This window comes from Enhydra lutris, unplaced genomic scaffold (genome assembly GCF_002288905.1).
Source record: "Enhydra lutris kenyoni isolate GAN:26980312 unplaced genomic scaffold, ASM228890v2 scaffoldscaffold13, whole genome shotgun sequence".
NCBI lineage: Eukaryota > Metazoa > Chordata > Mammalia > Carnivora > Mustelidae > Enhydra > Enhydra lutris.
Genome location: NW_019154097.1, coordinates 39,229,936 through 39,252,339, shown reverse-complemented (window position 1 = coordinate 39,252,339; position 22,404 = coordinate 39,229,936). Strand labels below are relative to the sequence as shown.

Sequence of the window (22,404 nt, the reverse complement as noted above, 5' to 3'; positions counted from 1 at the left end):
CCGGGGTGGCTGCACCCAGGAGCACCCTGCTAGCCCCCGCCTCCAGCCATATACTCCCCCCACCCCCGCCCCAGGCAGCTGGTGGCTTGATGGTGGCCTTGGAGCAGGACCTGGAGGAGACCCAGGCTCTGGCTGGGGCGCTGACAGCTCCCGGAATTCACGCCTCTGCCAAGCCCTTGCAGGAGCAGATGGGCTGCTCCCAGCCCCGCTGGCCAAACTGGCAGGTACCTGGGGCCAGATGGGCACAGCAGAGTGAGGCCCGCAGCCTCCTGTTTCCAGCATGCTCAGACTCTCCGGGACGAGGGTACACTCCTCGGCTCCCTGGGGGCCAGTGTCTGGGTGAGCGGAGGGCTGTCACCTGGCGCCAGGTCTGCACATGGCCCACTTCCAAACCACACGGTGACATCCATCCACTAGCCGCCCAGCCCCGCCCAGACATGATGCTGAGCCAGGACACAGTCTGACTTGGCAGAGGCTGGAATCACGGATGCCCTTGGCCTCTAAGGGCGGGACCTGCCCTGTTGTGGGCCCTTTAGATTCAGGGCCCTGGGCAGGTTCCCCTCCTGTCGGCCTGACCCCCCATGGCGAGCAGCCTCCAACAGGCAGGAGATGTCCTAGGCTGGGGGCTAACGTCCCTGAGGGGTCCACTGGGTGTCTGGCCTAGGCACAGGGGTTGGGGAAGGGGAGGCTCTCCGGACTGAGAAGGGAGGCCTGGCTTCGGCCCCCACCCTCCCACCATGTGCGTGGTTCTCATGGCAACTGTGGAGGTGGCTGGTGGGGGCTGGGCACCTGCCGCCGGGGACACAAGAGGACGCTGGGCTGAAGGCAACAGGGAGGGTGGCTGGAACAGGGCAGTGCCTGCCAGAGGCCAGTAGGGCGGACAGCAGAGCCACACTTGCCCTAGGAGGGCTGGGAGTCCAAGGTGTTCCTGGGCACAGCTGCCCAGCCCTGACGTAGGTGGGCTGCGGCAGGTGTGCAAGACAATGGCCAGGTCGGCCAGCCTGCAGGAGGCAAGGCACACCTGGGGCTGGGCCTGCTGGGAAGGCCTCTTTGGACCCCCTCCCTGGGCCTCCTATCCAGGGACAGCTGCCTCTCTGGGGGAGGCAGGGAACTCAGGACCTTCCCACCCGCCCACCCAGGGCGACCTGGGACAGATGGGCTGGGGCAGGAGCCGTGTACAGGGAGAAGCAACACAGACACACAGTAAAACAGGAGAGCTTTATGGTCGGAGTGGAGCGTCGGAGGAAAACGAGAGCAAACAGTGTGTGAGGACCTCCCGGCCTGGTCAGCAGCAAGCCCAGCGCAGGTGCAGAGCTGGCCCCTGGGCCCCGGGGGAGGGCCAACCCCGGGAAAGGTGCCAGTGCTGCCTGGCGTCTGCCCCCCATGCCAGAAGGGGCAGGAAGCGGAGCCCACTCAGGTGTGGGGGGCTGGGACAGCGAGTGCAGCGGGCTGGGGGCAAGTGGGAGCCAGGCCAGTGACGAGGACGGGCCCCGCCCTGTAAACAGCCCTGCGGCCTCCTGGGCCTCAGTCCCATCCCTGAGAAGCGCTGGGGGCCGGCTGCCCGCAGAACCCCGCCCACAGGCCCCCTCCCTGCACAGTGGGCCCCATCCCCACAGCACCCCCGCCAGCATGGAGTGTGCCTGTCGCCCTCCGGGGCACCCCAGCAGTCAGTCAGCGGTGCTAGGCCTACAGCTCCTCGTAGTCCCCGCCCCCGAGGAGGTGACCGCCTGGGGCTGCACCCCCCAGGAAGGCCTCCAGCTCGTCCACCGCCGTCCTCTCCGGGGCCCTGGGCCGCCGCCGCCGCTCCTGCCTGCCCTCCTCCCTGTCCCTGCTCTTACGCTTGCTCCTCTTCCTCGCGGCCTTTTCTTCCTCCTGGGAAGGGGGCACGTCAGGTTGTGGGGGCACCAGGGCCCCACGCTGCCCCGTGGGCACGTGGGAGGTGGGAGGCAGGGCGCCTACCTCTTTGCTTTTCTTCTTTTTCTTTTTCTTTTCTTTTGTGGGAGGCCTACCCTCCTTATCTGCAGAGAAAAGACACAGCATGGGCCTGTGACTCCCTGGCTGGCCAGTGGGCAGCGGGGCCCGTCCTTGTCACTGGTGCACAGAGGCCAGAAGGCGCACCTCGGCGACGCTGCGGCGACCCGTAGGGGACCAGCCAGGCAGACACACCTCACCCTAGCACGAGCCTGGGGGGGGGAGGGGGGGCCCTTGCCTCTCCGTTCTGGGGACAAGAAACCTTTGGGACACGTCTCATGTGACCCAGCTGGTCGGCCGAAGCTGGGTTTAAGGAGCTCAGGAGAGGGCGGGGAAGGGGACAGGGAGCCGTGCAGCTGCCTGGGGCTCCACAGCACCGCGGGTGCTCCACGGGCCCGCTGGCCGTGAAACTCCTCCCCGAGGTGGCAGGACTCCCAAGTCCATCCCACTTGCAGCCGTGCTGCGAGGCCACCAAATGCCACCTGTGCAGATACTCGGCCAGGTGCCCCCTGCTGCCCATCTTTCCAGCATGGTCCTGGCACGCACCCCGTGACCCACAACCCCCCCCAGGCCCCCAAACTACCTTCATCGCTGATCTCCTTGCGGCCTGCTTCCACCGGTCCCAACCCAAAGAGGTCTGAGTCATTCTTCAGTCTGAAGGAGGACACGGGGGGCTTGGGGGGCTGGGGTGGCAGGGCGGGACCAGCATCCTCGTCCGTCCCATCAGAGAGGTCCTCTCGCACTGGGAACTCCTCCTGGAGAAGGAGCAGGCAGCCTGAGCAGCCGGCGCCCTCCCCAGCGCCCTGCAGCGTGTGACCCGCTGGCAAGTGACAAGCCGCCTTGAGAGCCCTGGACACCCAACTTGGGGTCAGGGTGGCCAGCAGGGTCCACTGTGACAGCCAGGATACTGTAGCACCTCCCGGGTGTCACACGCTGATCGGAGGCTCCTGCCCCAGGAAGATGTCGCTGGGCACTTTCTCCTTCCTGCCGTTGCCACCCAAAACCGTCCCCAGGGCCTCCAGGCCGAGCGGGTGGCACATCCCCTCCTTACCGCTCTCCGCTGAGGGTCCGAGTCGCTCTCGAAGTCAGGGTCGTCCATGACGAAGGACAGCATCTGGGCGGCGATGGGCCCCTCAGGGTCACTCTCTGAAGAAGCCGCCTGCTCATCCTTCCCCTGCTCACGCCCTCCAGTGGGGTCCTCGGCGGGGGACCTGTGGACACCTGGTCGGCGGGACTCCACCGCCCTGGGAGCTGCGTCCCTGTGTAGCCTCACGGCCTTTGTGGAGGGCCTTGGGGACAAGGAAGAGGTCAGGGGGCTCCTGGCTGTGCCCCCACCGCCCCGGGTTGGATCCCATCCACATACCGTTTGGTCTCTGGCTCTGGGTGCTTCTGGGGGGCCAGGACAGTGGCCTTGGGGGGCCCTGCCACCTCCTGTGCTTCCTCCTCACTGGAAGAAGTGATGTTGTCCTTGGGGACGGGGCCTGTGGGCAGCAGTGGCCTGCTGGGTGGCTTATCTTCAACATCCACATCATCCTGGAAACCTGCCACCAGCGGGTTCCCGCCTGAGACCTCCCCGTCGCTGCAGGGCAGGGGGCAGGGCGGTCAGAGGTCACCGGGGGGTACAGAGAGCCCAGCTGCCTACCCTGCGCTTCAGACCCCTGGCACCACAGACGCCAGATGTCCTCTCTGTGCCCAGCGTGGGCACTGACCGAGGGGCAGCCCTACCCTTGGCACTCAACATTAGTGGGAGGACAACGGGGGCCTGCTGCAAGGGCGGTCTAGGTCTTGGGGGCCCCTCCGTAAAGGAGCCCACTGGTCAGTGGGACAGGCCAGCGAGGGGGGCAGGGGGTGTGAGGTGGGGGCCCAGGAGGACAGCAGGAAGCCACAGTGGGGCTCGTTCTGTTGATGTGGGAAGGGGGTGCCGTCCTGACTGATGGTGGGGTGCGGGGCGTGGGTGTGGATGGGCTGGGGATGTTTCTGGTACTGGGGGAGGAGCCTGGGGCTGGGCTCTGTTCCACTGTTTGCATTTCTGGAGGGACCCAGGGATGCGGGGATTAGCAGGTCTGACCTGGCTTCCACAGGGTGTTGGGGAGCCCATGGGGAGGCCCGGGAGCTGGTGAGGGGTGAGCGGAGGCAGGAGGCCCAGCCTGAGCCACCCCGTCTGCCCAACGTCACGGGGAGGCCCCGGGGCTCCTGCCAGTGCCCATGCTCTCATATGCTTTCAGCCCAGCAGCTGCTAACAGTGAGTCGTGGGCACCAACACGTGGGGTCAGGCCAGCCTCGCTCTCCCAGCTCCCTCTGGGCAGGGGGCTTCAGGGAGCCCTTCCCTCTGAGAGGCTGCCAATCTGGTGGGGCCCGCCCCCTCGGCTCACCCAGGGCTGGGGGTGCGGGGAGGACCGGGGACCCACCTGGCCTCTGCTCTTACCTGTCACTGTCTTGTAGGATCTTGGCTCCGACTTTCTTCTCATCCTCCTGGGGGGCCGCGTCATCCAGGAAGCTTCGGTCAAGGCTTTCTTCAGGAACGAAATCCTCCACGTTCTGGACTTTGGCTGGGGCCTCTGCAGCAGGGGCTGGCTCTGGGGACGAGAGGCTGCTTCCCACGTGTCCAGTGCCCACCCCCGCCGGGCCCATCCCGGGTGGTACCCATGGGACTGGGCTGTGGGGCTGCCTGCCCAGGAGGAAGGAGGTCGGCCCTGCCGCGGTTTACAAGCTCAAGGGACCAGTGAGACAGGGCACTCCACTGCTTGGGCCACCCATACCCCCTTCCCCAAGAGCTGCTCCTGGGGCTCACCTGGGGGCGAAGGGGCTGCTTCAGCCGCTGGTGAGGTCCCAAACAGCCTGGAGATGATGCTGCGCCTCGGGGCAGGGGCTGCAGGGGGCAGTGGGGCCTCTGTGGGGGGTGGGGGGCAGGGGCAGGCCGAGGTGGTGTGGAGGGGCAGCTGCGGGGCTGGCTGGGGCGTGCTGGGGCTGGAGCTCCCTGTGGACACGGCGCTGGGAGGCACCACTGGAGACTGGGAGCCTGAGGATGGGCTCTGCCCATTGGCTGCCAACGGGGACGCGTGGCCACGGCTGCGTGCCTCCATCATCTCAAGGAAGCTGGGGGGACACAGAGCAGGCAGTGAGCAGTCCGCCTTCCTTGAAGTCTCCTCCTCTGAGATGAGGGTGACCGTGTCCTGGCCCTCGGGCTCACTGGCTCTCACGCCCGAGCGTCAAGCAGAGGGTCCCACGAGGGAAGGGACTGGCGAGAGCGACAGGCAGGCTTGGCCCCACACCCACACCCGGGGCTCTCCACCCGTCAGCAGGCACAGGACCTGCCGTGCTGAGGGCCTCGGTGACAAGACCCACTGTCCGTGGGGCGGGCTTTCCGACGGAAGGTGTATAACAAACAGGTGCCCTGTTCGCTGCCCAGGCTCCCTGGGGACCGACAAAGGAGGGGGGCCGGCCACCGTGTGCACCCCCCAAGCTAGGACTTAGTGGTGGAGTGAGAAGGACGGCAGGCCGAGGGTGGAGCCCAGCCCTGCCCTAGGTCTCTGGCTGGTCCCGTGTTTTCACAGGAGAGAGCTCACAGAGACGGCAATGTCAAGCCCCCAGGGCTGGCTGTGGGGCGCACGTGGAGGGCAGGCTCCGGCCGCCGTCTCCCCTGGGGGCAACGCACTGAGTGGGCAGTGCTGGGTTCCCGAGCTCTGGCTCAGCCAATCAACCCCAGAAGGAGCTCCACAGCAAGGCAGCTGCCCCCCCCCCCCCCAGCGTGGGGCTCACCCTGGAACCAGCCAAGCAGCCTAAATTCCCCCAGAACCACTCTGGCTAGGTCCAGGACCAACACATGGACGTGGCTCTGGGGAGACCCAGAGGCCCTCCTGTGAGTCCCTGTGGGGACAGACACATGCTGGGGGAGCCAGCGTGCCCAGGACATGAGCGTGGGCAGTGGTGGCACTCAGGTGCTTTCTGTGGGAACTAAACAGAATGGAAGCGCCGGGGTTGAGGGATAGTTCATGGTCACCCCCTCCTGACACAGCAGGAGCCTCTCCCAGGAGCCGCGGGGGTGGCCACCAGAGCCCCTGGAGTGGGCGGCAGCAGGGCTTGCCTGAGGGCTGCTCGTCACCCACACAGCCGTTGTTGGCAGTGCGCTGGTGTGACCAGGAGCCTCCCTCCCTCCGCTACCAAGGACCGGAAGGTTCCATTCCTACCCCCCCACTCTTCAGCACCACCAGCCTCTCCCAAGGTCAAGGAGCTCTCTGAGGACCTACTCTATAGTTGGGGAAATTGACCTCCCAACCATGGCAGCCTGAGTCAGGAAACATGAGGCCAACCAGTCTCAGCAGGGCCTCGGGCTAACACTTGTCCTGGGTCAGTGGCACCAGCACAGTGACCACCTCTGGAACACAGATGGCTGGCTGGGCCTCAGGGACGCCCGTCAGCTTGGAGCCCCTGGGATTTGGTCAGGTCAATTTAAAAAGGCCCCGAGGTGGGGCGCCTGGGTGGCTCAGTGGGTTAAAGCCTCTGCCTTCGGCTCGGGTCATGATCCCAGGGTCCTGGGATCGAGCCCCGCATCGGGCTCTCTGCTCAGCGGGGAGCCTGCTTCCTCCTCTCTCTCTCTGCCTGCCTCTCTGCCTGCTTGTGATCTCTGTCTGTCAAATAAATAAATAAAATCTTTAAAAAAAAAAAGGCCCCGAGGTGCTCTGTGGGCCCCAGGGAGTACCCAGAGGGGCCGCTGGTCTGCTCCCCTGGGAGGGGGCCCCTCGCACAAGAGCAGCCGCCTGTTCCGGACGAGCGCCCTGCTGACGGTGACACAGCTCCCCTGCCTGCGCTCCCGTCCCTCCCACCGCCGCATCCAGACTGAGATGACTCAGGTTTCTTGGAGCGACGTGATCCACTCAGGCTGTCGTGTCCGCCCAGGAGGGAGGCGCTCGGCACTGCTGGCTGGTGAGGCCTGAGCTCCAGGCGTCCAGAGGGAGGCTGTCCCTCCCACAGAGCCGGCGGGTGCGCACATGTCGTAGTTCTGGTCCTCCGTCTCCTGCTGCACTGACAACTCCTCCAGCGTGGCGTCCACATCCAGCTGGTTCGTCTCCAGCTGCCGGAGCAGTGTCTCTCGCTAGAGGACGAAGCAGAGACCCCTTCAGCCTGTGTCCCCACTTGGCCAGCCCTCGATGGACGACCCAGCGGCTAGCGGGCCACTCCCGCAGCTCGGTGAGGCTCTGAGGACAGGGTCAAGGACGTGAGCGACACCCAGAGACACGGCGCCCCGTCCACACACGGTGCCCCAGAAGCCCCTGTGGCTCTGACGGCCTAACACCAGGCTTCCGCTGTGTCCCTGTGCACTCCGAGCTCCGGCACACACCTCTCCACGGGCATCAGCCACACCTGCCACCCACGAGCCGCTTGGCTTCCTCCAGTGACGTGCGGTGCTGACTGCCGGGTACAGGAAACTCTGGGTGTTTCTCTCGGGGTCTGGGTGCTTGTTGTGCATGGACAGGAAGCTCCAGGGATCAGTAAAAGGGACGTGTGCGACACGCACGGTCCTGAGGGCAAGAGCGGGGTGCAGCGGCCACCGCCACCCCCAAGGAGTCTGCCTGTACCGGCCTGCCTTCCAGCTGAAACCTCCACCACGCACCCTGTCTGCGGGGCACCCATTGCCCTCCAGAGAGAAAAAGGGCAGGAAGGCCACCACACTCCCCAGCTGGCCTACACAGCCTGGAGGAGGCGTGGCGGCCACTGGGCCACAGAGGGGCCACGTACACAATGCCACGATGTTACACGCCCACGTTCCAATGTGATGAAAAAGGCGGCCACCTCTGGTTTTGCCCCTGGAAGCCCAAGACCTGGTCTCCCGTCGGACAAACCCGGGTGGGGCTCCCTGAGATGCTCTCCCAGCCCAGAGCAGGCTCAGCCCAACGCTCCACATGAGGTGGGGCCAGGCCTGCGAGGGACACGGGAGGACAACCCTGCGTCAGGGCACCAACACTGCTTCTGTGGTCTGGAGAGCAGCGCCGGGGAAACCAGAGACTGCCACCAGGGGAAGTGGAGCGAGGGGCCCAGAGGCCCCCGGCACCACCTCTCTGCCTCCTCTGTACACCCAGAATCGCTCCCCAGAGTGGGCGTGGTCGCCGGGCTCTGCGCCTACACAGCCGGAGAGGACAACGTGGTGGGCTCCCCCTGCAGCCACACACCCCAGGAACCCAGGATACTCCCACGGGGAAGACCGACGAGCACAAGGGCGTGATAGCAGGAGTCGGTGCAGGCCCGAGTCACCCACACGTCTAGGCCTCCGGTTCCTGCCCTGTTGGTCAGAAATGGCCCAAAGGGGCACCTAAGGGATCCCTGGGTCTCAGGCTGGCCTGGCAGAGGGGAGGGGATGGAGGGGCCATCCTGGGGCCGCCAGCCCCAGACGGGTCCCGGAGAACCCTGTGCCGCCTACCCGCCGACGCTCACCTGAAGCTGCAGAAACGGAATATTGAAGAATTTGTGCAGATACTTTAGGCCGAAGCTGTTCTTCATGGAGGACTCGGCGTAGCGGAAGTACGAGGAGCCTGGAGGCCTGTTTGCAAAAGGAACACGTGGCTTGAGGTGGAGGTGGCTAGTGGTGGGCCGCAGGGCGCAGTCCCTCCAGGCCAAGGGCCACACCTGGACCAGGCTGCTCCTGATGCCGGCACCTCCCCCGCCACAGGCTAAAGCCAGCACTCCCGCGGCCCCAGGGCCACGCCTGAGGGCCCAGCAGGTGACCCAGCCGGGACTTGTGCAGAGGCAGGGACCTCACTGCATCAGCCCGACCCCTGGCACCCCCTGCCCCCGCAGGCCTGCCGGGTGCCAGGAAGCCAGCCGCCAACACTTCGTTCTGCTGTCCTTGGTCCCAGGTCCTCCTGCTGGACCCTCACTGCCCACAGCATGGCTCCCAGCCCGGGGGCCACTGGAGCTGGGCCGGCAGGGGTGCATCCCCCACGTGGGCTGCCCCACCCACCTGTCCAGGTTGTCGATAAAGTCACGCACGTCATCAGGCAGGATGACTCGGTGCTCGCCCATGTCGCGGTAGTTCCCCAGCACACACACTGGCACGTGCGTCGGCACCTTGGGAAGCTCCCGCAGGATGTAGTTGAAGGTCCTTAGGAGGCACAGGCAAGGAGAGACCTCCTTAGTGTCAACCTCAAGACCCACACCCCACTGTGTCACATGTCCTGAGCCCAGGACGCCGGGTGCATGGAGCACAAGGGCCGAGTGCCCACACCCTCCAGAACAGGCCTTGCTTCTGCAGTTTTCTCCCCAGTTCCCTGCCTGCGGGGGTCCCTGAGGCAAGGGGTCTTTGCACCGTCCCTGTGGAACACAGCTGCAGCCCGCGGGGCTCCAAGGGGTGCCTTTACGGAGTCACAGCCTTGCTCTCCAGGCCCGGGCTCCCAGATGGCGTGCGAGGGAGTGAGCGCCGTGCCTCCGACCCAGAGGCTGCAGCGGGAACCACAGACTCGCACACCCAGGCAGCAAGCCGGACTGTTTCTGACTCCCACGCCTCCCTGGGAGTGTTAACAAAGGGCCAGGGGTGTCTGCCCTCCGGCCCTGTCTCTACCATTTCTTCTGCCCCCCCAGGGCCCAGCAGCTCACGCCTCGTTTTGGCCCGCACTGTCCCCTGCGAATGCCAGCTGACCCACGAGGGGGTCAGTGCGGGGGGTCAGTGGAGCTGTTCTCCTCGGCCGCAGCATAGACAGAGGGCGCCGCCTGCATGGAGTGTGCTGCTGCTCAGTCCCTGGCCTCCAAGCTCCCTCTGGCCCAGCACCTGAGCGCCAGCCAGCGCGGGGACCCGGGTCCGCCCTCGCTTCTCCAGACCGGCGCCTGCCGCTCCTCCCTGCGGCCCCCGCGCACCTCGCAGCGGGCACCCCGTGCCGGCCTCCTGCTGTCGGCGAAGGTTGCAGGCTCCCCTGACACCGAGGGCCTGCCCGAAACTGCGAGGCCACTAGCAGGGTCTCTACAGACCGCATGCAGGAAAGCCACCTCCGGTCCCCTGGGCGGAAGGGACGCTGCGGTGTGCCCAGCAGACACGCCTGGCTGCCTCTCACGGGCACGTCTGCACCACCGGGGCCGCCCCACCCCGCCCTGCGCGCTTCCGGTGCGCCTGCCGCCACCCCGGGGCCTCTCCTGCACGAGCTACCGGGCGCCCCACGACGGGAGGCACCCAGGTGTGCGTCCCTTCGTGCCAGGAGGGCTGGTGGGAGGCCCTGTCGGGCCCCCGTGCGCGAATGGATTCCACACAGCCGGCAGTAAGACCCCAGAGCTCTGAAGACGGAGCGTCCCGGGGAAAACCTGGCTGGATCCCGCCAGCGACACAGCGCAGCGTCTGACGGCAGGACCGAGTGTGCGACGGGGAACGTGGGCTACGTACGCAAGAATCATAAACATTTAAAAACAGTGACAATGGAATGAAGGCCCCACAGGCCGTTTCCACAGAGGCTGCTGTCCGTTCCTCCCCCGGCATTCTGTAAGACACCTGCTCCGGCAGTGCGCCCCAGAGCGTCCACAGGGCAGGCCCGACTGTTCCTGGACAGGCCTGCAGGAAGGCTGGCCCTGGGTGGCTGTTGGGCCGGGGCTCCTGGTGCTCTCTGCCCACAGTGCCCCCTCCCCACCCTGTAGGAGCGGCTCCCCTGCCTTGCTTCTGGGAGGCGGGAGCGCTGGCGCCAGGCAGGCCTGGGGAATCGAGTGTCCCTGTCTGCCCTAGGAGACGGCACTTCCTGTGTGTCATGCTGCCCGTGTAACTTCACAAGGAGGGGCCCCTTGGGAGCTGGCACTGGGCTGCCCCCTCATTCATCCCTGCAGCTTGCTCTGTAGTCTTTCCCTGGGATCTGAGCTCTGTGTCCCCTCAGTCAAAGAATGTCAGGGATGTCTTAGGGAACCCCAAACTAATGGCCACTTGATTTTGCCAAATGTTGCGTGGTACTTTCAGGAAGGGTTATGGGCTGTGGAAGGTGTGCACCCCCCCGCCCCTGTGCTGTCCCAGCCCAGCCCGCCCTGCACATGCTCCCGCTCTGTGCTCATGGACATGCCCAGAGACGGCCAGGCACGGCTTCCATGCGGCTGAGCTGCTGGTGTGCACGATGTCCATGGATAGCCTGGAATTATCCGGCACCGGCACTGATGCTGGTGTCACTCTGACCGGCTGGACAGCAGGGGCGGCCCTCCAGGTGGCACGTCACCATGGGCCTCAAGGGCTATTTCCAGCCGCGCCCCCTTACCACTGCTTGGTGATGTCGAACATCATGACCACGCCGTTACAGTTCTTGTACACATCCAGGAACTCGGCGTCCAGGGCCATCTCGGACTCTGCCTAAGGACGGGACACAACCGGCATGAGATGGTGCCCGGGGCAGGCTGCCACAGCTGAGCCCTATCTCCTGGGAAGGCTGAAAAGCACAGTCCAGAAGGTGATGGCTATTTTCATTTTGGCAAAAAATACGTAAAGGAGATCATCGAGAGTCGGAGTCAGAAAACTGACCCTAGAAGGGTCTGCAGCAGTAAAGAGCCCAGGCTCGGGGCCGCAGCAACTCCACCCCTGACCTCGCCCCTGACCTGGGGCTTTCTCCAGCAGCCTACCGCAGCCTCCTTGTGAGCCACAGGAGCCTTCTAGCACTCAGAGGGACAAGAGCGCTGGAGCAGCCACCACCCCACTGCAACAAGCGCATCCAGACCGGGGGAAGATGCGGGCAGAGAACCTTCTAGAGCACACAGACAGGTGTGGCTGTAATGTGGTGGTAGTAGCACAGTGTCCCAGAAAGGGCCAGACAGACCTGGACCAGGCAGTCACCCAACTTTCCTGCCCTAAAGGGGAGCAAGGAGGCTGCCCACCACCCTGAGACTGTCTACAGGCAGGAGGACCCAGAGAGCAGGGTCCTTGGAAAACAATGGGAAAGCTCCCCTGGAATGGAAGGGGGGTCCATCTGCCTCAGACTTCATGTTGGGGTGGGGGCTGCCAGCAGAGCTCATTCAGGCCACACTCATGCCCCTGTGCCTGGGGCTACAGAACTGGGCCCGTGCACCTAAATACCTCTCAGGTGAAACTCATTACGGGGCCTGGCAGGTGTCCCCGATAACAGCTCAGGCAAGCCCAGCCATCCCAAAATACACCTGTGGGCAACACAGCACCCCCCCCCCCCTTAAGCAGTGGGGCCAGCTGGTCCAACTAGAGTCCTGGGGCGGTCCCAACCCTCACCTGGAACGGTGGGCCCCACGGGGGCAGGGGACGCAGCTTACCCACCTCCTGGGGGTCGTTCTCCACCTTCAAGCCATCCCCTCGCCTCCTGGACTTCCCTTGTTAGAAGACAGAAGACAGTTACAGGGGGAATCGTAGCCCCAGAGGGAACAATTCCCCCCACTGTCCCGCTCCCGGCTCCAGCAGGCACCATACCTGTCTAATGGGGCGCCCCGGCCACACAGCTGGTGCTGGAGCAACCCTGCTGGTGGAGGAAGGAGCCACAGCCCCACCGGGACCCCCGGAGAGAGGCCCTGACGGGTTCCAACAGCTCGGCCTAAACCGGAAGGTGCCCAGCAGGGCTCAGCGGGGTGATCAACGAGCCAGCCCTGATTCAAACGTGGGCACTTCCTTCCCTCGCTGGCACAGGCTAGCCCAGCCCAGTCTCCCAGGTGCTGCCTGTGGGGCCACAGAGGCTTCCTGGGCTGGGCTGAGGCCCTGGGCAGCTCTAGCGGTTCCTGAGGATAAAGGGCTCCAAACCCTGTACTCCCTGCCCTTGGGCTCTGAGATATTTCCAAGCAGGGAGGAAGGACTGTCTGTCACCTTGGGAATTCCAGGGTCCCTCAGTCTGAGGAATGGCCTGGGCAAAGTAAGAAAGCCCTCCCTTCCCCGCAACAACTGCATTCGTTTCTGACACTCTCAGCCCTCTGGGGCTGTCCTAGGTCAGCAGCCTGCTCCGGGGCCACAGGGCCTCCAGTGCCACCCACCATCTCAGGGGGCTACCGCTGCCTGGGCGAAGTGAGACTGCTCCCCAGGGCCCTCTCTTTTTGGGGTGCCCCCCACAAGCAGGTTCTCAAGACTCACTGGGCCTCGCCTCCGTGCCCCCTTTCCCGCTGTCCACCAGGACCTGAGCCTCAGCTGCCACACCTCTGCTGCTGTGCGTGGAGCTCAGACCCTGCCCAGCAGGCGAGCGGCTGGAGCGGGGGCTTTTCTGTCTCACTGGAGGGGACTAGGTGGCTCACTGCGTGCTCACACACAAGCCTGGGACCTTCTGCTGCGGTGCCACCCTGCCCCTGGCCCTCTCCGCGCCTCAGTGGGACACTGTACACTGCCAGGCCAAGGGATCCCAGCCCCTGCCATCCCCACACGTGGCGTGTGGGCTTTGTGCCTCCACAGGCATGGAGCGGGCGCACCCATGACCCGTGGGGCGAGCTGCATCTCCGGTGTACTGCGGGACACTTCCCAGCAGGGACAACGGCACACGCTCACCGGAAGGGGCCCTGTCCCCCAGGTATGGACTCCACTCTGGAAACCTGTATCCCACCCCAACTGATGGAGCTGAGGCCGGGAAGGGGGCGGGCAGTGCTCCAGGAGGGGGGGCCCCCAGGGCACGGAGGCTTCCCCTCAAACCACAACAGTAACCAGGCCGCAGAGCGCTGCGGGCCCAGGTCTGGAGCACGAGGCCCCCATAGGCCCCCACGGGCTGAAGGCGTCCCAGCGGCAGCCGCTCCACCAGTCCTGGGAACCTAAACCCGCCTCCCAAGAACACGGGGAGGGCAGGGGTGGGCACATTCTGCACCAGCAACCACGTCTCCTTTCTCACTGGAGGACATGCAGTGACAGCAAGCCTCCCAGGTCAGAGGTCGGAGGTCAGAGCGCACTCAGCAGCACAGGGGGCCGCACTGTGCACCTGGAGGAACACGGGCTCAAGGCCCGAGAGTGAAGAGGGAGTAGGAGGGGCCGAAGGGGGCCGTGTGCCCCTCACCGCCAGGCGCACATGGGCCGGGCCCAGAGGCCCAGGGCTTCCCCATGGGAGCGGAGACTCCGCAGCCTGAGTGGAGCAGTCCGAGGGGCACGTGGCCCCTGGGGGTGGGGGGTGGCTTCGGAAGCCCACAAGCTGGTCCTCGGCTCTGGGCGGGGGGGGGGGGGGGGGGGGCCCAGCTGTACCCGGTCCGCGCCCCTCTGCCGTGTGCTGCCTCTGCGGGTGGAACACGCTTCTGAACGGCGGAGGCTGCGGTCCTGCCGGCTCGCTACTGGGCGTCCAGCCCCCGCCACCCCGGATGCAGGAGGGAGCGGCTCCCAGGCCCAGAGCTCTGACAGCCCCGCGCTGCTCTGGCGAGCGGCCCTTCTGGTCGCACGCTCAGCGTCCACAGCCAGTGTGATGGGAACGCAGAGACCTGCGTGCTGGAGACGCCAGGACACGCGCCGACACAGTGGCCACACTGGGGGGGGGAGGCGGCAAGGAGGGCTTCTGCTCACAGAGGGCATAAAGCATCGGGAAAAAGGACTCATGATGCAGACAGGACTTACCTTTGTCAACCACGTCCCAGACTTCAACCTTCACGATATCGTCAGTGGCTAAAATAGGGAGAGACGTGAAGATTAGTGTCCAACGTGACCTTTGGCCTTCTGGTCACACCTGGGCTCTTAGGGGCTGTCCAGGTGCTGCTGTGTGGTCCCACTCTTCCAGCGTGGGTCCCCCACCAGGAGACCTCAGGCTCCTCCCTCAGCACCTTGGCCAAGGACACCCTGCTCCCACGTGCGGCCTTTGCAGCCATGGCCTCCCTCCCTGGAGGGCAACAAGGCGCCGTCCTGTGCTAGGCTTCTGCTCAGGCCTGCCCGCAGCTGACAGTCTCCCAGTTTCCTGCAGGTGTTTCTGGGGTGGGCTTGTCCCCAGCCAGGTCCAACAGCTAAGGTCACCTCTGCAGGGGCACCTGGGGAGCAGGCTCCGGGTGCAGGGACAGGCCTCAATGGGCCTGACTCTTATCCAGTGACCAGACTCAAGTTTGTTCACAGGACATCAGCCCCCTCTAGCTGGCTGCGCAGCACTGAGCTTCCACTGAAGCCTCTGGAGCGGCCGGCTGGGCACAGGCCCCTGCTGGGAGGCGGGCACCCCCGCAGGCCGTCAGGACGGCTCACCGCCTGGCCTTCTCAGAACCACCTGTCTTTTCGCGCTCTGCTCACTCTTCACAGGGAGGAGACTCTTAGACCCTCCTTGGCGGTTCTCTGGGACAGGTGCCAGGACCCAGGGAGCAGACCCTGTGAACAGCCCGCCTGGGCCCAGGGCATGTGCCATAGCTCCTGGTGGTGGGTCCAAGTACGAGGACAGTGGGCTCACCCCTCCATCCCCATGATTCTGAGGGGACAGGTGGAGACCCGCCATGCACCTGTCCCCAAGCTGAGGGCACAAAAGCACGCTGCCACTATCCCAACTGGGAAGGGTGCCGGGGGACCTGCCCTAAGGCCCTGCCAGCCCCCGCTGGTGAGCTAGGGTGATGCTGGCCCGTGTAGCTGTCCTGGGATGGGGCTGGGCCATCACTCAGGGGGAGTCACAACTTCTACAGGCCCATGTGTCCTGTTCACAACTACATCTTTTTGTCAGTAAAAAGTATGTTTGAAATGGCTCAAAGGACTTTTACTTTCATGGTTTCTGAACATGCAAAGCAACTGTCCGCTGCCCGTGGGGCTTCAGGACACGGCACGTTTTGTCCATCAGGCGATCTTGCAGAGGGAAAGCCTCAAAGGGTCAAAGGGACTGAGGGGTCCCTCCTGCTGGTGGAGCACGTGTGGGCCCAGGGCCGGTGGCAGCAGGGAGACTCCCCCAGATGTCTCCCGTGTTAAACCTGAACTCTGTGCCCTTTGGTGGTCTCTAGAATTGAGAGGGGGCCTTTGCCACAGCTCCCGCCCTGGAGGACCCTCCCTCGCCACCTTGTCTGCCCACGGGGAGGGGGTGGTTTCAGAGCAACCCAGGAGAAGCTCTAGCGAGTGCCCCCATCATAGCGCCTCTGAGCTTAAGGAGGTTCCCTCACGCCTACAGGGTTTCCCTGATGGCACCACGGCTGGGGACACCGGGGCAGGGTCTCCAAGGAGCCAGACTGCGGGAGGATCCATGAGAGCCACCCCCACCCCGCCCCACATGAGGGGCACCGTGCCTGCACCCCAACCCCGCCTCTCGCCCCACACCAGCCACACGCGGCCGGCCCTCACTTTTGTAGCTCCAGTGGATGCTGGTGACCTGGATCTCCTGCGTGGGGATGTACTCCTCCACAAAGTTCTTGCCCTGAAGCCGGTGCCACAACGCGGTCTTGCCCGTGTTCCTGTCCCCGCGGATCACAATCTTCACTGAGGGTACAGGACAGATCAGGGAAGCGAATCAGACCGGCAGAGAACTCGAACTCTGGCAAGGGAGCCGCAGGCCACACACGCTCGCTTTTGCACAGAGCATGGCCTACGTGGCCTGTGAGCAGGGAAGAGCAGGGCACTAGGGCTGAGCTGCTGGGAGACACCCAAGGGGTCGCGGCCCCAGCCCGGGCCTCAGCTCTCCCTCCCTGCTCTGCAGAGGGGGGCCCCGAAGGCATCTCCCCCAGGCCGTGGGGTGACGGAGCCACAGCCCACTCAGACTTTGCACCTGCAGGAAAGTGGTCTCCCCTGGAGCCGGACATCCTGTGAACTCCTGACTCCCGGGGCCACGGTCAGGCTGCTGGAGGGGCTGGGGGGCGGCCGACGTTCTCCTTAGGCGGCTCCCTAGATTTCCGTAGCTTGCTCCTAACCTACTTTCGCACAGCCCTGGTATTTTTAGCACAGTTCTGCAGAGCGCCACCATGTTCAAGGCCACACAGGCGGGGTTAGGGCACAAAGGAGAATTCCGTTTTACTTGCTGCACACATTTATGGAGTGGCCTGGGAGCTGGGTGCATGCCCCCGGCGGTGACCATGCCCACAGGCAGCCGAGTGCACGGACTCTGGGCAGGCGGGGGCCCAGTCCTGCAGCACCGTGCAGGGGTGCGGTCTTCCTGCCAGCTCTGAGATGGTGTGGCATTTAGTATAGGAGTACCATGGTCCAGTTTGTTCTAGAAAGACGAAGAGCAGTCAGGAATGCCATGGAGAGCCGGCGGGCAGGGGGCGGGGAGAGGATGGGAGCAAGGCTGATGACCATGGTGATGGACTGGACCCCGGGGAAGGTTCTGGCTTGAGAAGACATGCAGATGGGCAGCCTGAGGGATGGGCTGCAGGCTCCTGGACCACCTGGAGCAGCCCTGGGGCTGGGGGATGGCACTTCATGCCCTGGGGCTGGACGAGGACACTGCGGAGCTGCCCTAGAGCCCTGTCTGGTCCCCCGGCCAGCTGGCTTTTCCCTCCTTGCACCCCCAAGTGCTCCAAAGCCCCTCTGTTCTTGAACACTCAGTACTCTCCCCGTGAGACTCTCAGCATCAACCTCCTCAGCCCAGCCCACACTCTCTGAGTCCCAGCTTCCGTCTTCAGGACGTGCACTCAGACCGTCTCTGGTCAGACCTCGGGGCTGCCCTTCTTCCACCTGCTCGGTCATGTCCACACACAGAACACACCCAGCCACTGCCCCCAGGGTCCGGGCAATCTAGACTCGATTCCAGCCAGAAGCCAGACACCCAGGAGAACCTGGGAGACAGGTCAGGGCGTGACACGTCTGTGCTGTAAGCGCAGCTGTGGGGAGGTCCTGGGTCCCTGGCATGAGCCTGAACCCCCTGCGGGAAGCATGCCGGTCTAGGGGAGTCCCCTGATGCCGGGGCCTCTGCCTCTCGTTCAGTGAGGATGAGGGGGACAGACCACATGCAGCTGACCCCCAGGGGGTGGCAGGCTCCTGTCCCCAAGACAACCCTGGCCAGGCTGAGGGCAGGACAAAGCACCAGCCCCCAGACCTTCCTGGGCGCGGCAGGAGCCGCACCTCGTGCTCTGCGTACCGCCTGCTACAGCGCCGTGTTCTCATTTCATGGCCGCAGTTTCTTACCTTTTCTTCGCTTTCCAGAGCGGTTCCTTTTCAAATCTGCTTGGCCCTTTTGTACCAATTCCTGCTTTTACCAAAGCCCTCTTTCATCTCTCGGACATATCATGCATACTGACCACTTCCACCGAAGCAGCGTCCACACATGGCGTGAGCCTCCGGCGTACAACACGCTCATCTGTGTACACACACCCTCGGAGGTCCCGGCCCTAAGGGCGGCCACCATCTGCCACCGCTCGAAGCTGTCACAGTGTTTCGGACTGTGTACCGACTTGACGTTCTTTGAAACCTGACGTCCTCAGAGGCCAAGGTCTGATGTTTGCTGGGCGTTTCCTGATCTTCTACCGGCAGCCCGTTGTCTCCTGGAACTTTATCTCCGGGGCCCCTTTAAGGTCTGGGTTGGAGCCACATTCATCACAAGGCCTCTGCCTGTCGTCCGCCACACTAACCACCTGGCTCTGGCAGTGGAGCATGTGACTCTTGATTTCAGAGTCGTGGGTTCAAGCCCCATGTTAGGTGTGGAGATTACTTAAAAAGAAAACCTTAGGGGCGCCTGGTGGCTCAGTCGTTAAGCGTCTGCCTTTGGCTCAGGTCTTGATCCCAGGGTCCTGGGATTGAGCCCCGTGTCGGGCTCCCTGCTCAGCGGGAAGCCTGCTTCTCCCTCTCCCATTCTCCCTGCTTGTGTTCCCTCTCTCGCTGTGTCTCTGTCAAATAAAGAAATAAAATCTTTAAAAAATAAATAAAAATAAAATCTGAACCTCCTCTCATTTTCTGTAAATCATGAATGGGTGTTGAATTTTATCACATCTGTTTCTTGGACCCACTGAGGTTATAATGCTGCTTCTCCTTTAATCCACGGTAAAGCACAGACTTTACCGTCTCTCCTAACCCTGCATTCTTGGGGAGTCCTACTTGGTCTCAGTGCAATGATTTGTTATTAATATTCTGCTGCTTTTCCAGGGCTCATTTCCTGACCTCTCACTACGTTACTAGGTCTGTGCTCACGGACAGGACTGGATGGCTACCCCGCTTCTTGTGCTTTCCTCCTCTGTCCGGCACCAGAGTTTACCACGTGCAGGAAGCAAGCTGAGCGCCCTTGCGTCCGCGTTGTCTCAGCTAGAGGGACGCCTGGCTCTCTGAACGCTGTCTGTTTGTTCCTTCATGGCGGGGCGGGGGGGGCAGTGCAGAGGGAGGATGAGAGAGAGAATCTCAAGCAGCCTCCCCACTGAGCACAGGGCCCTGCATGGGGCTTGATCTCATGACCTGAGCCAAGATCACAAGTCAGACACTCAACCAACTGAGCAACCCAGGCGCCCCGATGTTCCGAAAATGTCTAATGATGTGTCTAGCTATGTAGGTTTTTAAAAACTCTGGACATGGACTTCTTGGGAGTTTCACGTATTTCATGAATTCTGGAAAATCCCCAGTCTTCATTCCCTCCAATACTGCTCCTTCCCCATTCTCGCTATTCTGTCTGAAAGCCCCGTCAGGTGTGTGTTGGAATCTGCTTCATTTCTGGGCTTGCACATCTGTCTTCCAGCACCAACTCTCTCCTTAGTCTGGTTCTTATGCTGCCTCACCTGTTTGCTGACTTTGATTTTCACGACTGTGGTTTTCATTCCTAGAGGTTCTCTTTGGTTCTTTTTCAAACATGACTTGTCTGTTCACAGAATCTTGATATAATCTTAAAGCTATTTCCTTCTTACCCTGGAAAAGCTCTCTTATCCCGAAATCAACCTTTCAAAAGGTTTCTTAGTGAAGGAGTGCTTAAGTCTATTTTTAAATTCTAGCGCTGAGAGCCACCTGGCCAGGACTCTGGCTGTCCCAGCGTCTGGAGGCTTTCTCTGTGAGTGAGGAAAGCCGGCCTGAGCAAGGGCACTTCTGACCAGTTCCATTAGGGCTGGTACTTCCTCACTTGGGAAGTTGCCCCAGTTAAGGCTTCTTCACCAAACAGGGTGAAGAATTGTGTCCAGTGATGGTAGAAAGCATAGACCAGGTTACGCAACACTCTTCCACTTTGAATGCAAGTAACTTTCAAACTATAACTATGGTCCAGGGCTCCACTCAGATTTTGATTCTAAATTTGATGTGTATGCTGGGCTCCCGCATGTGACCTGAGCACTTCTCAGTATCAGAGCCATTTAAAAGGAGACGACTTGTCTGCCCCAAGAGAACAAGGATCTGTAAGAAACAGCATCTACACTTGGACGTCATCAGCTCTTTCCTACCAAAGTCCTGCATCTGTAGTCCTCAGATTGCTGCTTTATTTCTCCTAAGTAAGCTATTTTGGAAAATAAGCAAAGTGTATCAGAAAGTTTCAAAGCTGCATATTGTCCAACTACAGAGACAACCTCCCTCTAATGTAACTTCTCTCCATCTCACCCCTTTCCCGGAGTCCTAGGGAATCCCAGCCTGTCCTCCTAGCTACTGGAGACTGGGTTTACTTCTCTGGGATAAGTCTACTGCGCACCCCCCCCCACCCTTCTTTGCCACCCAAGGCTAGGCAATGTGCCTCTGGGGGAGTGCTTTCCAGAAGGTGAAAAATTCAGTTTCCAGCTCTGATTCCACAAGACTAGGATCAAGTTTAAAACAATACCGTTAAGTAATAAAAGTGAATGAGGGACTCCAAATGTAGATCCTACAGGTTTGTACACAAGAGTATTTTGACTTGCCATTCTCCTCTCTGAATGTGAGAGAAACACATACAAAACTGTGAGGCGAGTACAACTACAACGATCTCTCTTCTAAACCCGCACAGAGATCCTCCTAATTAGTTTCTTCGTATTGTGCATTACTGACTAAATAGGTCACCGCAGGGACCAAAAGCTCCCCTTAAAGTAGCAAAGGGAGCGGCAGGGAGGAGTCCAAAATCTTGTAGCAACGTATGAAAATACTTGAAAGGGAACAATTTAAACGCCAAGAACAACATAAAAAGCTTTTAAAATGCTAGGAAAGGACAGCGAGAAGAAAAAACGTAAAAGAGGTCAAGAGAACGGTTAGCGTCCAGGAGCTACACAGTTTGCATAATTTATAACAGGCCTGGAAACGTCCTGGGCTCTGGGGGCAGCTGAAAATAACTGCTCCCTCCCTCAGGGGAAGAAAAGTCTCCTACAGTAAGTAAGAGTCCTTCTGCCTTCTGGAGCTTTTTCCAAATATATCCCCTACAAACGCTCCTAAGACAAGGGAGGGGGTGGGGCAGACATATGTGGCGCAGACGACATTCCCTTCAAACCGAACAGGAAGCCTACGAGGAAAAACCCCAACGCTCACACCACCGGGGCCGGCTGGATCTCGGGGCTCCTGGGCAGGCTGTCACGTGGTTCTCCGACGGGGAGCCCCCCCAGCCCCTCAAGCGTCACAGACCACAGAGCTCTCCCCACGTTATGTAAGAATCGCCCTTAGGCGAGGTTATCCGGGCCAATCAGGGCCACGCCGAGCGCACCAGGAACCGCCTGGACGCACTGCACCGTGCAAGCGAAGCGCACAGAATCCTCACCGCGCCTCTGCGCCTCGGGAGTGACCCCGCGGTCCGAGGGGAACGCCGCGGCCCGAGGCGCCCGCCCTCCACCCCTGGGGTCCTCCAGGACCTCATCTCCCGCCCAGCATCAACTCTCGACCCCAAGTGAGGGCCCCTAGAGTACCCGCCACAGGTAAGGGCGCAGCAGATCTTCACCACAGACGAACAGGACCTGCCACAGCCACCCGCAGACCGCGAGGCCCCGGGGCGCGACGCGGCCCCCCGTGCTTCCGGGTCCGGGCCGCGACCTGGTCTCTGCCAAGTCCCAGTGGCCGAGCCCGGGCCTGCGGACCCCGCGGGGCAGCGCCCTCCTCCGCCCGAGCCCTCGGACCCCACTTCCCACGTCCCCCTGGCAGGAAGCCCGCGCGCCGGCCTGCACTCACTGTTGTACTGCACGCCTTTGGCGAAGCGTCGCTGCAGCGCCTGGTTCATGGACTGCAGGCCGGCGGGGATATTCTTGTCGCGGCCCGGAGCCTGCTCCGACCCCACCAGCTTCTTGAGCGCGGAAAACATCTTCCCGCTCCACGTTCGAGCCCGGCGCGGCCCGCGAGCTCAGCGGCGGCGGCGGCGGCCCGGCGCGGATCGCACCATGTCCTGGGTCCCGGCGGCCGGGCGCCTGCCTCGAGGGCGGCTCAGGGGCTCAGCCGCGGCGGTTCCGCTCCGGCCCCAGCGACCCCCGGCGCGGCCACCCTTCGCTTGTCAGAACCGCCATCTTGGCGCTGGCTCGACGAGGCGCGCGGCTACGGGGCGCCGCGAGGGCCAAGAGGGCGCGCGCATGCGCGGTGACACGCGAGCGATGCGCCCTTGGCGCTAAGGAGCGCGTCGCGCGCCCTGGCCGGGCGGCAGCGCAAAGGCGCGCGCATGCGCGAGAGGGCGCGGGCGGCGGTGGGAGCGGAGCCACGTCGGCCGGCCGGTCCTCGGAGCTGTCCCCCTGCTTTCGGGGTGGGCCTCACGCCCGTCCGCGTCCTCGCTGGGCCCACCCCCGACTCACCCCTCA

At 63.0% G+C, this 22,404-nt stretch overlaps 1 protein-coding gene across 7 annotated transcripts; it reads right to left on the bottom strand.

Moving 5' to 3' along the window:
- Window positions 1–1,199: 1,199 nt before the first annotated feature.
- Window positions 1,200–22,122, bottom strand: LOC111145523 (RAB, member RAS oncogene family like 6). 7 transcript variants are annotated; one of them, XM_022500429.1, is made up of 15 exons: window positions 21,791–22,122; window positions 16,121–16,255; window positions 14,444–14,491; window positions 12,196–12,252; window positions 11,181–11,268; window positions 8,927–9,067; window positions 8,401–8,506; window positions 6,960–7,063; window positions 4,763–5,067; window positions 4,397–4,547; window positions 3,335–3,550; window positions 3,023–3,260; window positions 2,555–2,726; window positions 1,960–2,018; window positions 1,200–1,872 (listed from the first exon to the last, which is right to left on the bottom strand). In XM_022500429.1, exons 1-15 carry the CDS (start codon window positions 21,918–21,920, stop codon window positions 1,687–1,689), a joined length of 2,136 nt encoding a protein of 711 aa, XP_022356137.1. In that variant the 5' UTR covers window positions 21,921–22,122; the 3' UTR covers window positions 1,200–1,686. The 7 variants fall into 7 exon arrangements, with proteins under 7 accessions (XP_022356137.1, XP_022356135.1, XP_022356136.1 ...); XM_022500427.1 differs by having other exon boundaries at window positions 3,023–3,290; window positions 11,181–11,272; window positions 12,200–12,252; XM_022500428.1 differs by having other exon boundaries at window positions 11,181–11,272; window positions 12,200–12,252.
- Between the last annotated feature and the right edge of the window lie 282 nt (window positions 22,123–22,404).

Coding starts and splice junctions, on each gene's coding strand:
- LOC111145523 (XM_022500426.1), bottom strand. CDS start 21,920: ATGTTTTCCGCGCTCAAGAAGCTGGTGGGGTCGGAGCAGGCTCCGGGC. Junction 16,256..21,790: donor CAAAGGCGTGCAGTACAACA/GTGAGTGCAGGC, acceptor CTGTACCCTCAG/TGAAGATTGTGATCCGCGGG. Junction 12,253..14,443: donor CTGGGACGTGGTTGACAAAG/GTAAGTCCTGTC, acceptor TCTTCTAACAAG/GGAAGTCCAGGAGGCGAGGG.